The sequence below is a fragment of the Thermobia domestica genome, chromosome 3 (assembly GCF_964235325.1).
Source record: "Thermobia domestica chromosome 3, izTheDome1.hap1.1, whole genome shotgun sequence".
Lineage (NCBI taxonomy): Eukaryota > Metazoa > Arthropoda > Insecta > Zygentoma > Lepismatidae > Thermobia > Thermobia domestica.
The window spans coordinates 61,350,701-61,363,267 of record NC_137456.1 but is presented as its reverse complement, the minus strand read 5'-3'; the positions used below and the strand labels follow the sequence as shown (position 1 = coordinate 61,363,267).

Here is a 12,567-nt window from a genome sequence, read left to right as displayed (position 1 = left end):
ACTCTCATAATTTTGAACTATCATTATTAAATAATTAAAATTAATACACTGTGAAGAGATCAATACTTGCTGTAGCCTAAACGGTAATAATATTCTTATTGATGCAATAATGCGTGATTCCTGCTGATATGGATTGATCTGTTTCAAGTAATTATATGCTGAAATTACAAAATCTGTAAGACTTTTGTCCACTTTAGGACCAAAACGTTGATTTCGAATTTGAGCATCTCGGTCTGCTAACATAAAATCGTTTTCAAAATTTGTTAACAGCGCATTTTTAAAATCTGAATAATTACGCAGACTACCTCTGATCGCTTTATACAATACCGAACAAGGTGGTAACAAAATATGTGGCAATATTTTGGGGAAATTAGCCTTATCTATACCAATTAGTTCACATTCTTCAAATTTTTCTAAAAAGGTAAAGCTGGGATGTTCTCAGATCTACCGCTGAATTTAGTTAAGGATTTTATTTCATTAAATTTCACGCGATTATTAGTACAAAAGTACCTTAGATGTCTAGGTTTTACATGTGTATGGTTCCTTCGACGTGGTCTTCTTTCTTCGTTTTCGATATTAGAGATGGTACCCTATCTTTTAGAATAGCGTTCTGATGAGTTGCTGTCTTCTTCATAAGTCTTGATTCAGTTCTCCTATGTTCCTCATACACTACGTTGAGAGCAGGATCAGGATTACACTTTGTTGTACTGATTTTCTCTTTGATGGTCTGTACCTCTTCTTGCAATCTCCGAATTTGGTTTATAACGACTCACCAAGGGTAGTCGTCAACCTGGTTCGGCTTAGTAAGATATATAAATCTTAAGTGGTAGTATTTGTTTGCATGTAAAAATTATCTTTAATAAGTATATACCATTATTCTCACCTTTTCTATTAGAATGATAACGTCGATGAACGTTGCTAAAATGGTTTATTAGCTGATATACTTTATAATATATTTTCCTTCAAACTGTCAAGCACACAAACTTGCTGACTAGGTATCCATAAACATTTACATAGCAACAACTATCCCATAATAATAATTTTACATATCTTAAAAACATTCTTCTTTTGTTATTATTAAATTAACATTCTATTAAGTATAGTGCACATGTATGAGCACTTTCTGCCCAAGGTACAGGTAATTATTAACCTATCCAAAGTATTTCGTTATAGGTTTGTATGTTCATTGACTTGCATTTCTACTACATCAACGCTACTACTTACCACTGCAAAACTATGGATAATTTGCTCTATCCTATTGTCGGTTATTTTCAATTTGGTATTTATCTGCTGCGTTACTTGCTCCAATTTGAAATCCATCTGCTCTCCTATTTGTAGTTTTACTTGTTCCAATCTGGAATCCATCTGCTCTCCTATTTGTTGTGTCACTTGCTCCAATCTGGAATCCAAATTTTGTGTTACTTGTTCCAATATGGAATCCAATTTGGAATCCACCTGCTGTCCTATTTGTTGTGTTACTTCCTCCAATCTGGTATCCAATTTTTGTGTTACTTGTTCTAATGTGGAATCCAAATTTTGTGTTACTTGTTGCAATTTGGTATCCATTTGTGTCATGGAATACATCTGCTGTCCTAGCTGCCGTAAAAGATCAATCAGATCCGTTGAAGTCTCAGTTGCTGGAATATTGACATCTTCAACTCCTGTACTGGTATTCATTTTAGTTCTTCCATATATTTTCTTTTATACGTAACAAAATGTAATCCATGATGTTGAGATAGTTTACTAAAACTTCTGACTAATCTCAAGGTCTCCCGGGTTTCGGCACCATCTAAATATGTAACGTTAATTCTTCTTTTACAATCAATGATTCTCAGTATATATTGGATATTTATAAAGTTCACGAGATTACAATAAATCACACAACACAGTTATGGACCTTTTTGGATATATATATATATATATATATATCATCATAGGCCTATACCGTATTTGTCACATTAAGATAATATACATCCAATTCTAACAGTTTGGTTCTTCGTTCTATCTTTTTCTAGTTACCATATCAACTAAATGAACAGGTTGTCATAGCAACGAAAAACAAGAAAAATATTTATATAATACAAAATATTTAAAATTATTTCTTTATATCTTTTTTCTTCTTCTTAACAGCTTGTGCCATTTAAATATCACTTTTGACCGTAAATAAAAACAATATTTAGAAGTACATACAAAATATACATTATCGTTGTAGGCTTTGATTGCCGAGTTACAGAATATCAAATTTGGAGTTAATTTTTTGAAAGAGAAACCATCAGCTGATCTCATTCGGTGGTAGAGTTTGACCAGCTAGATAAGCATGCAAATTATTATGGAGTTCACACGGGTTCGGTTTCTGTCCTGGATCATCAAGTTTCGGGTTGGGTATCACAGTAAAAAAAAAAAAAAAAGATTCAACTGAACTACAGATCAACTTCAGTTAGTACGGTGATAGACCTGAACCTTATATAGAAGGTTATAAAATGTCATGGTGTCCACGCCTTTAGTTCCTATGGACCATCACATATGGAATTTAAACTTAGTGAAATTTACGCAACTCTGCTAAAATCAATAAAGGACATCTTTTTTTCACAATTGGAAACTTAACGAGTTCCACTCAGTTAGGATATGACACGATCAAACTCGTGATAATGGTATGCAGAGTTAGAGATAGAATAAAAATGTTGGCCCAAAATGTAGGTAATCTCTGTGGAGTCAGTCTACAGAACTTCACCATGCTATAGCCATTAATTAAGAGAATCCAATGTCCATCAGTAGTCGAAGAGTTCAGCAACTCAGAGACTTTACATAATCTTTCCAATTTCTGCGTTTGGAAGATTTAATCAGATATCCAGCACAAGCACAAAGAATGCGGAACGTTGAACATTCTCGGCAGTTAGCTTTCTGATTAAAATAGGCAAGAGCGCACCGACTAGCCAGAATAGCTTTAGGAATTTCTACAGTCTGCCGTTTAACTCGTTGTTGTGGACTATCTCCCCATATTCTGAAAAGGTGCAGGCAGATAACAGATTGGTCGAACAGTTCCACAGCAGTATGTACGGGAAAGCATTAGGAGATTCAAACTTGTTTTGCTCTCGAAATGTTGGGCAAATATGCATGAAGTTGATGAAGCTGGAAGATTAGAAGGATTGTTATACCCTTCTAGCTCTCTCCTATCCAGATTTCTTTCAGAGTTCTACGATAAATTTGCCAGAGCTCATTCGGTTTTGACACAACGTATCGTATGTGAATTCCTTCGTAGAAAAAGCGTTTAGCGTGCGCGCCTTTGGCCCGGGAGACCCCGGTTCGATTTCCGCGGGAGCTCATGTGGTTCGGATTCCACGTTAATCAGTATGTCCCGTCCAATATAGCATCGCTGCTGAAAGAGATGCTAAACTCAAAATTAACTCAACACTGCAAAAAAAAAAAAAAAAAAAAAAAAAAAAAAAAAAAAAAAAAAAAAAAACAGAAACTACTTTAAGACACAGTAGGACATTGTACACATTACCGACACTCTTTGAACACATCTAGATTATACATATTCACCCCTTGTAGATATTGTGTTGTCCAAGTATGTCCCAGATGTATGTATAAAATGTGCAAAATGCATGTACATTTCGCACATTCTTGAAATGTTCGCCGATACGAAATGTTTTAACATCTCATACTAGATAATGTTTTGGGAGAATGAACGCTTTTTGACACGCGAAGCACACTTTATAAACACACACTTGATATATTTCCTCATCAAGATCTGTATTGAAAGTGTTTTTACGGTGAGTGTAACGTACATTTCCTTTCACTCTTTTTCCGTAATCCCAACAGTACTTGGGTGGGATTAAAACCAGTCAAGAATAAGCGATGAATTTAACCCTGTAATATGTAACGAATACATCTTCCCTTCCTACAGGTCAATGATCTCTTTGATAATAAATTTAGGGAATACTGTATGATGTATATTTTTTGACGCTTCACAACCAGTGGCGGCTGGTGACAATTTATTAGGTAGTGACAGAACTATATTATTATTATTATTATTATTATTATTATTATTATTATTATTATTATTATTATTATTATTATTATTATTATTATTATTATTAGAACATATATAGAATTTCAATTTAATTATAATCGATTGTGCTTACTGGTTCTCTTGCTCCTTTCACTGAAGTTCTATTCTTCTTCATGCCAGTCAGTTATTCAGAAATCAAATTTGGGGAATAAATCTTGAGATGCTCTTATTTAACTAAGTTTGTTATTTATCTTGTTGATAAAAAAGACACATACACACTGATATTGAATAAAACACGAGTACACTGTTTAAAAAGAAACACTTCACTTGCACTGTTTATTCTCTTCGAACTTTCAACTGAACACGTTTGGTTGACTAGTTAAGATGCACGATACTGAAACTCCATGCGACGATTTTTCTTGCTGGAAAAGACGTCGATAATTTTTTTGTTAAAATTATCTATCTCATTATCGAATGTCTTTTCACATAACAACATGCCTAACGCAGTTAATCTTTCCTCTTTCATGGTATTTCTTAGGAAAGTTTTTATTCTGTTCAACATCGAGAAACATCTCTCTGCTTCTGCTGTTGACATTGGCATAGTTATCAATAACTTTAAGAGTTTAACTGTTTCTTGAAACATGTCCCACAATTCATCGTCTATAATGAACATTAAGAATGACACCGCGCCAGACACCGTTCTCAGTTCGCTTTTTAATTTCTTTTCCTCCAAGAAGGGATATTTTTTAACCATCTCACTGAGATAATTATTGAGGAACTCCTTTTTGTAATTGTCAAATTCTTCTACAGCAAATAATCTCGTAGCTACAAGGTGCTCAGTGAAGTGAAATCTAGATTTGATCTCCACTAGGATTGCATCACAAACTTCTAATGCTTGTCTTTTTTTGTCGTTATAGAACGCCTCACTTCGCCATATTTTTGCACATTGTCCGTCTCTTGCAGTTTCTAATTCAGTTTCTACTTCCTGAATAATGTTGTCAAATTGTTCTCTGACTGACTGCATACCAAGTTGAAAATTATGCAGATGTTCTCGAATCTTGACAGGATCAGTACATTTCTTCTGTAGTTGGCTGAAAATAGTTTCTACGTGTGGTATAATCTTGTGGAAAAAAGTCAACCAAAATACGAAATTTTCTTCATTTAATAATAGCTTGTACGCGGAAGCTTGAGTTAAGGTGGTTTGTAATGTTATATCTTCACAGTTTTCTATTGCTAACATAACATCAATTAGATCTTTCCGATACTCGTAAGCTGTATTTACTCCACGAGACTGAAAATTCCACCTGGTGTGAGAAACCCGCGGCAACCCCCAAGCAGTGCATATGAGATCGTGAAATATCGGCTGCTTTCGGACTCTGCGTGACAAGCTTTCGTTGTCACGAGCTAGAAGCAATGGAAAGCCTTTCTCGTACACAGCTGATAGGGCGCGTATATGGTGATACCACTATGCCAAGCAGCATTCAGAAGCAAGGGCCTGGTGACAGTCACCGAAGCAGAGTTGCCACCGCCAGGTCTTTCGCGCTAGGTCTTGCGACTAAATAGATACGGCAGCGGGCAGAAAAAAAGGAAGAAATTCAGAAGCAGTTATGATATTTAACTCGCTTTCTTTTAATATTCTGAATCTTCTACCTCTCAAGGCAGTGACATGTCACGGCGTCACTGCCTCAGAGGCCGCCACTGTTCACAACCATTGACAATCCTTGGATTTAAAATCGATCGAGAACGAGAATGAAATGTATGGTTTAGAAAAGTATGTTCGATGATAAATTTCCCAAATATTATTAGATTTTAACACAAATACAATGTATATGTTTATTGATTCATAATCCCCATCGTTGTATTGAAGTCAATCAAATAATTATCAGGGCTCAGTTACGCCCCCTCCCCCCGAAGATTTAAATGAAAATTCTATAATAATTTTCGTAAAAAAGAAAATATAGTTTGTCGAATACTGTCTTTTTAATTTTGAGAATTCTCAATGTCTTAATTGCTTTCAGTTGTAACGGGCCAATAATGAGGAAGAGCATTTTCCTCAATTTTATATAACATATTTTCCTGAATATTTATTAAACATACTCAGATTTTTATAGAACATTTTGTGTATATTTTGTCGCAGAGTAGAGACTTAGTCCTACAGTTTGGGATCTGACATTTGTGAGAGGGAGGACTTCTCGCTTCAACAATACACAGCATCTCTTGTCCTAAATTTTGCGGCAACCAAATAATCAACACAACACGGTGGGTTGTATATAATTAAGGGTTAAGAACACTATCATAAACTTTTTTCATCATACAGGGTGTACCAAAAAGGATTTTACAGCTTTGAAAACTCATATTGATTTATTCATTTATCTTACAGACATGGTGTTGGTGTCATTTTGCAGCAAAATATATCAAATTTTGACTCACGTAGTACACTAGTTCAGAAACAAGTCACCACAAGCGCTAGCGGTAGTTGCAGAAAGATGGCTGCCTTTACCAGTCCCGAGCGTGCTAATCCAAGTCTGCGACAACTGTGCAACGTAATTTTCGTACAAGTATGGTAAAGATCCTAACAGTAGGCCTACTATTTATCAGTGGCATAAGTGATTTATTGGAACTGGATGTTCGGTAAGACACAACAAATCTTCAGGTCGTTCCCATACGTCTGAACACGTTGTAGAGCAAGTGAGACAAAGCTTTAGGAACAGTCCTACAAAATTAACCCCTCTTGATTTCTTCTTTTGGGGGTTCATCAATAATACTGTGTTTATTCCACCTTTACCGGCTTCTCTAGCAGAGCTCAGAGCTAGGATCTACCTCGCAATTGAATAAGTCACAGCTGATATGCTGCAGCGAGTTTGGCGGGTTCGACTTCAGATGGCCGCACCACCAATGAAAGCCATATTGAACCTCTTTAGGTATAAGGTTAAAAAAGAACGATGTCCTTTGCTAGAAAATGACACTAGAACCATGTCTGTAAGCTAAACTAAATAAATCAATATGAGTTTTCAAAATTGTAAAGTCTTTTTGATACACCCTGTAGTATTGTATACATAGTGCGTTCAGTAAGTTTCTGGGTTACCTCGAAATAATATATTTAACAATGCCAGAAAAAAGTATTACCACATTAGTTCCTACATACACCCGTTTCTGCGCAACACACATTCGGAGTATCAATCGTACAGAGATTCTGGAATGCTCTAGGAAAGTCGTCCACTGAATGCTACTGAGTACCACCGTCAAATTCACTTAAGTCGATGCAACATTCTCAAAATACTCCTCGTTGAGGGTAGATTTGAGCTTAGGAAAGAGCATAATAGTCCTCTGGGGCCATATCAAGAGCATATAAGGGTGTTCAAGGACTACGTCCTTTCTTTTGGACAAAACCTGACGCACAAGTCGGCCAACACGAGTTCACACCAGTTTTCTTGCGATCATTTGTTACCGTAAAAGCTGATAACTACTGAACGACAAGCAAGTGACAAAAAAATCTCATATATACAGGAGATTGGCATTTGTAATTTGATATTAATAATTTGATCAAATTCCATCAAAAGTAAATTTAAAATTGTTGTTACATATTTTGATCATCTTGTTGTTTAGTTTTACTGACAAGGAAGTATGTTTAATATGAAAGGAAGTTGTACTTACAGGTTTCGTGTAAGCTATTATTTATATTCAATTGTCAAACAAACCATGTTCACAATCTCCGATGCTGCTCATTGATAGCGAACACGTGTATTATACGGCTGTTAGTGCTTTCAATAGTTTTATACACACTTATCAGTTATACATATCCAACTGTTCTAATTTTTTCTTATATACTTCATGATGTAAATCTCAACCTTTAATTAACACATATCAAATTACAAATATTACATTTATATAAGCCGCCGAGCTAATTTTATCCGTAACCAGCTAGCTAAATGTGAAATGGAAATGAGGTTTTGTGCATCAGCATAATCATAGCGATCTTGATTTTTCAGGCGAAAATCAAATGCAGAGCGAAAATAAGCTGTAGTTAGATAAACAAAACAAAAAAAAACTGTCCATTTATCTCATGCTATTATGTAGATACAAGACTGAAATTTATTCCAACGAAAATCTTTAAATGATCCACATGAAGAATGACTTTTCAAAGGCATCTACTCTATACAAATAATAAATACACTAACCTTGTATTTGAGGTAATCACAGAACAAGAATAGGCCTACACTAAATGACTCTGTTGCTTATCGTCTTCAAATAAAGCAAGGCTACTGATTACTCTTTAGAGTTATCAAGAAGATAACAGTTTCATAATTTCTAATCAGTCACGACCACCTCTACAACAGACTACATTTGGCATTAGTTGTAAAGCATACTACTTTATTCTCATATCTCTGATGATAGCGCTTAAGTCTATCTCTGACGTGTGGAATCTCTGGTTTGATCCGTGACCAAGTAAGTTTCTGGTAAACAACACCGTGTCCAGGATTTTCTCGGGGTACTGCCCTTTCCTTCCACATTTTTATTCCACCAATTCATTCATTTGGCTTAATCATCATCTGCTTTAGTTTAAAGGGCATAAACGTGAGACGTTAAACTGAAATATTTCATTTTTTTACCATTTCAGGAAGGCGTCGCTTGCTTAGGGCTGATTGGAAAATACAATTTGAATTTTACTCTATTTACTCAGGGCACCTACATTTTACAAGAATAGTACAGAAATGGTGATTTAAGCTTTTAACTGTTGGGACTTAAATATCTTAGTCCAATCTTATTACTTCTGGACAGATGTCGCTCACATTACTAGGGATGAATATTACAGGGGCGTACATAAGGGCCCCGCAGACCCTGCATTGCGGGCCCCCCTACTAGTGAGGTGGGACGTAGAGAAGGGGCCCCACTCCACGCTGTCTGCGGGGTGGCCCCCAAGCCTTTAGTTACGCCACTGGAATATTAGGTAGCTTTCGCTCTGCTCTTATGGTGGAGTGCGGGTTTAACTATCACAATTTTTCTTTGTATTTATGTATTGTGTGTGTGAGCTAGAGAGAAATATTATAAAGATAACCAAGAAAGTTCCGTTGCTTGTTGTGCAGGTCTGTGTTCCATTGACCCTCACACCGTGAGTTGAATGCAAATGGAGATAAGGCAAAGGTCAGTTGTTGGTGTGGGTAAATCCAACATACTACCTGGTTATGGCAGTTCAGTTACACTGTGAACGTGCGTAAGGACAGAGTGAACATGAGACCTTCACAGAACGTCATAAAGGGATGTATGTTGTACGAGTTCAAACTGGGGTCAAACGTTGCTGCACCGAGGCGGAAGATATGCCAGACCTTTGGTGAGGATATCGTGACTACGCGACAGTGCCGTGGTGGTTTAACAAGTTTAAGGACGGTGACGAAACACTCGAAGACGAACCACGTTCCAGAAGACCAACACACGTACAAAATGAAGGTCTTCAGGCAGCAATTGAGACGAACAGTGGCCAGACATGTGAGGAACTGGGACTACAATTCAGTGTGAGTGGAGAAACCAATCTGCAGCATCTCCATCAACTTGGGAAGCACTACAAGTTGGCTCGATGGGTCACATGTCTGGCCCATTGACTGCTTGCGACATCGTGCATCGGAAACTGCTACCAGTTGGTCAGAGAGCCGTATCCAAGAAAAATTCAAAACTCTGAATCGCAAAGGGGTCCTCCTGTTACATTACAACGCTAAACTCCATGTGGCTAGGATGGCCCGGGACACCATTCTACGCCTTGGACGGGAAACACTATTGCATCCGCCATACTTCCCGGACATTGCACTGTCTAATTATCACCTGTTCCATTCCTTGGACAATCACCTTAGAGGACACCAGTTCAATTCCCTAGTAGAGGTGCAAAATGCACTTGATACCTTCTTCGATTCACGGCCAACCAAGTTTTACTGCGATGAAATCCATAGCCTTCCAGAACGTTGGCAGAAGGTCGTCGATGCTGATGAGAACTATTTTTGATCTTCCAGGTACGTCTTAGGTGACATGTCAATGTTCGAAAGTGGTGAGTGGAAAAGCGACAGAACTTTCTTGGTTACCTTTATACATTCAACATTGGGAAATATTTTACTCCTAGTTATAAATTAGTACCTTGGAATATCGTAAAAATGGTGGTCGGAATTCATTTAGATTATTAATAAAATTACGGGTATATGTTAAATTTACTTGAAATAAATTTTGGTTGATTGGATTGGAATTTAGCGTTCCTTGAAGCAACGAGGCTGCGTGAGATGCGCACCTCAACGAGCGATCCGAACCACCTGAGCTCCCGTTCTGAATTGAACTTGCGTTCCTCATTCCAAAGACGTCAAGCAAATGTCGTTTCAATGAGTTTATACACATATATACCATAGATACATGTAAAGTAACTGCATGTATATACGCCAGTGCAGCTAAATACGCCAAGTGTTCAGTATTGGGACGTATCCGACAAAATCCGCTAAAATGCGTCTCCAATATGTGCCACGGTCTTGAACAAGTCCGATTTGATGGATTCTCAGGGAGAGAGCGCTGAGCCTGCCACGCCGTGCAGTGTTGTTTGCTTCGGGAAGGTTCCGTGGAAGGACGTTATTATTTTAATAGAGGTAAGAATCCGTTATTAGTGCCATGCTAACTCAGAACATTGCCGATTGCTTACAGCAATGTACGCCTTATTTCATGTCCGTCTAGAATACTTTGTTTTGTAAGTGTAATTTCAGTATTTGTGAATTGCATGACTACTAAATCAATACGAAGCAAAGTGCAGCGAAATACGCCAGAGCTTGTGCACGACTGACCGCAGAAGACAAAGATGTTTTCATTTGTCCCACATGTTCCATGCTGTCATCAGTGTAGTTTTTCTAAGTCACAGCACAGTGACACTGTTTGTTTATAATATTATAAAACACGAGAAATTCTCATGTAAGCATTACTGTTGTGAATAAAATATATACAATATTGTCAAGTAGCAGAGCTATACATTATATTGTACCAGAATTTTAAATGTATAAGCTGAGAAGTATTAAAATTTTTGCTTCTATGAAAATCTTTTTACATGTCGATTTTGAGGGTAATCCGAAAATTATTCTAATCTCTCTCTTTAGCATGCGATTAGAATTTAAACGTTTACTGAAGTTGTTGACATAACGTATTGCCATTAATTATCCAAATATTCTACTCAAGGATTCAGTTTAGCAAATACTCTGTTGCAGATTGTTATTCCAGACTGGTTACTTTAACTTGTGTTGTAGGTTTAAGAAGAAAGTTTGGAAAGAACTTGGCTTTTCGAGAAAGTGGGGTAACATCAAAACTCTGTAATAAATCCTTATGATTAAAGTAGAAAAATCTTTGCTGTAAATGGCACTTACCACAAAATTAAGTGCGTGATTTTTTTTTCTTAAAAAATAATAATACAATATTTGGCAACGTAAAGAAACACAGAATTTGCTTACTACCAGAGACTATGCACAATGACTACGTGGGTGCTCTGGGGCTCCGGCACTCACATAAATAATCTTGTGGATGCGGCGCACCCACAAGATTTCTAGTTTGAACTCGTTTTCCTTGTGTTTGAACTCGTTCTCCTTGTGTGAACTCGTTCTCCTTGTGTGAACTCGTTCTCCTTGTGTCCAGTCAGTGTTACCGACTGAGCTAGGGCAGCCCCAACTTACCCTTATAGTACTGGCATATTTTACTTTATCACAGCACAGTGTTCATAAAAGATTTTAACTAAAGATAAATCAATCAAATATCGAGACTTCCCTGAAAACATATAGGCTAAACACTTCCCGCCATTGATATACACTCACATAAATTTTGGAAAGTCGGCGCCGTTGCCAGAGACTATTGTTCTAGAAATTATACATATGGGAATAATAATAATATTGCAACATCATTAACTCAGGTACACATAGAACCCAAAATTTCAAAAATATGAATAAAGCTAGCTGTACAGTTGCTTATCAGTTCAGTTGCCACTGGTTTAGGGATCCCAGACATCACGGTTTAGTCGGGACAGTTCCGAATCTGCATCTTTCCCCGAAAATGACTTTTTTAAGTTTAATGTTCTATGGTTACACTCTTTTGGCTAACAGAGATAGATCATAATAAAATGATCTTCAAATTAAAATTGTGTTCTCCAACCAGAAATCAAACCCGAGATCACGTGCACCAAAAACACACACGCTAGCCATTAGCTCAGCAGTACAACTACCCCAATGTTCTAAACCCCAAATGTCTCGTTTTTTTCTAATGATGTTTAAAAAAATCTCATTTATTAGTAATCGATATTCAACTAATAGGAATAATCTCCTCCCTGTTATTCACTTTTGGTGAGTATTGGCCTATTATTTAAGGTAATTAATTCTGATATTTCAGCAAGAAGAAAGTGCATAACTATCACTATGCTCCAAATTTCATGGAGTATTTCGGTTTTTTAGTACGGTGCCTCCTACCCTGATTTAAAAAATTATCGCAAGCTTTGTTAGTGGAATAAAGTGAAAGAAAAATGTTTTTATAATTTGACGGACTATTCTTAATCTGCACCT

General features: G+C 36.8%; 2 protein-coding genes across 4 annotated transcripts in view; both read right to left on the bottom strand.

Moving 5' to 3' along the window:
* LOC145680429 (juvenile hormone epoxide hydrolase 1-like) overlaps positions 1-12,567 on the bottom strand; it is a 54,425-nt gene that overhangs the window by 40,262 nt on the left and 1,596 nt on the right. The window contains exon 1 of one of the 3 annotated variants that reach the window (XM_081750952.1): positions 8,191-8,287. The exons of the other annotated variants lie outside the window; for them this stretch is intronic. The gene's annotated coding sequence lies outside the window, so the exon portion shown is untranslated. Of the gene's footprint in view, positions 1-8,190; positions 8,288-12,567 lie in introns of those variants that run through there. 3 annotated transcript variants of the gene reach the window in all.
* On the bottom strand, positions 4,392-5,252 carry LOC145681804 (uncharacterized). Its single transcript, XM_081753414.1, has one exon. The coding sequence runs from the start codon at positions 5,250-5,252 to the stop codon at positions 4,392-4,394; it is 861 nt and encodes a 286-aa protein (XP_081609540.1).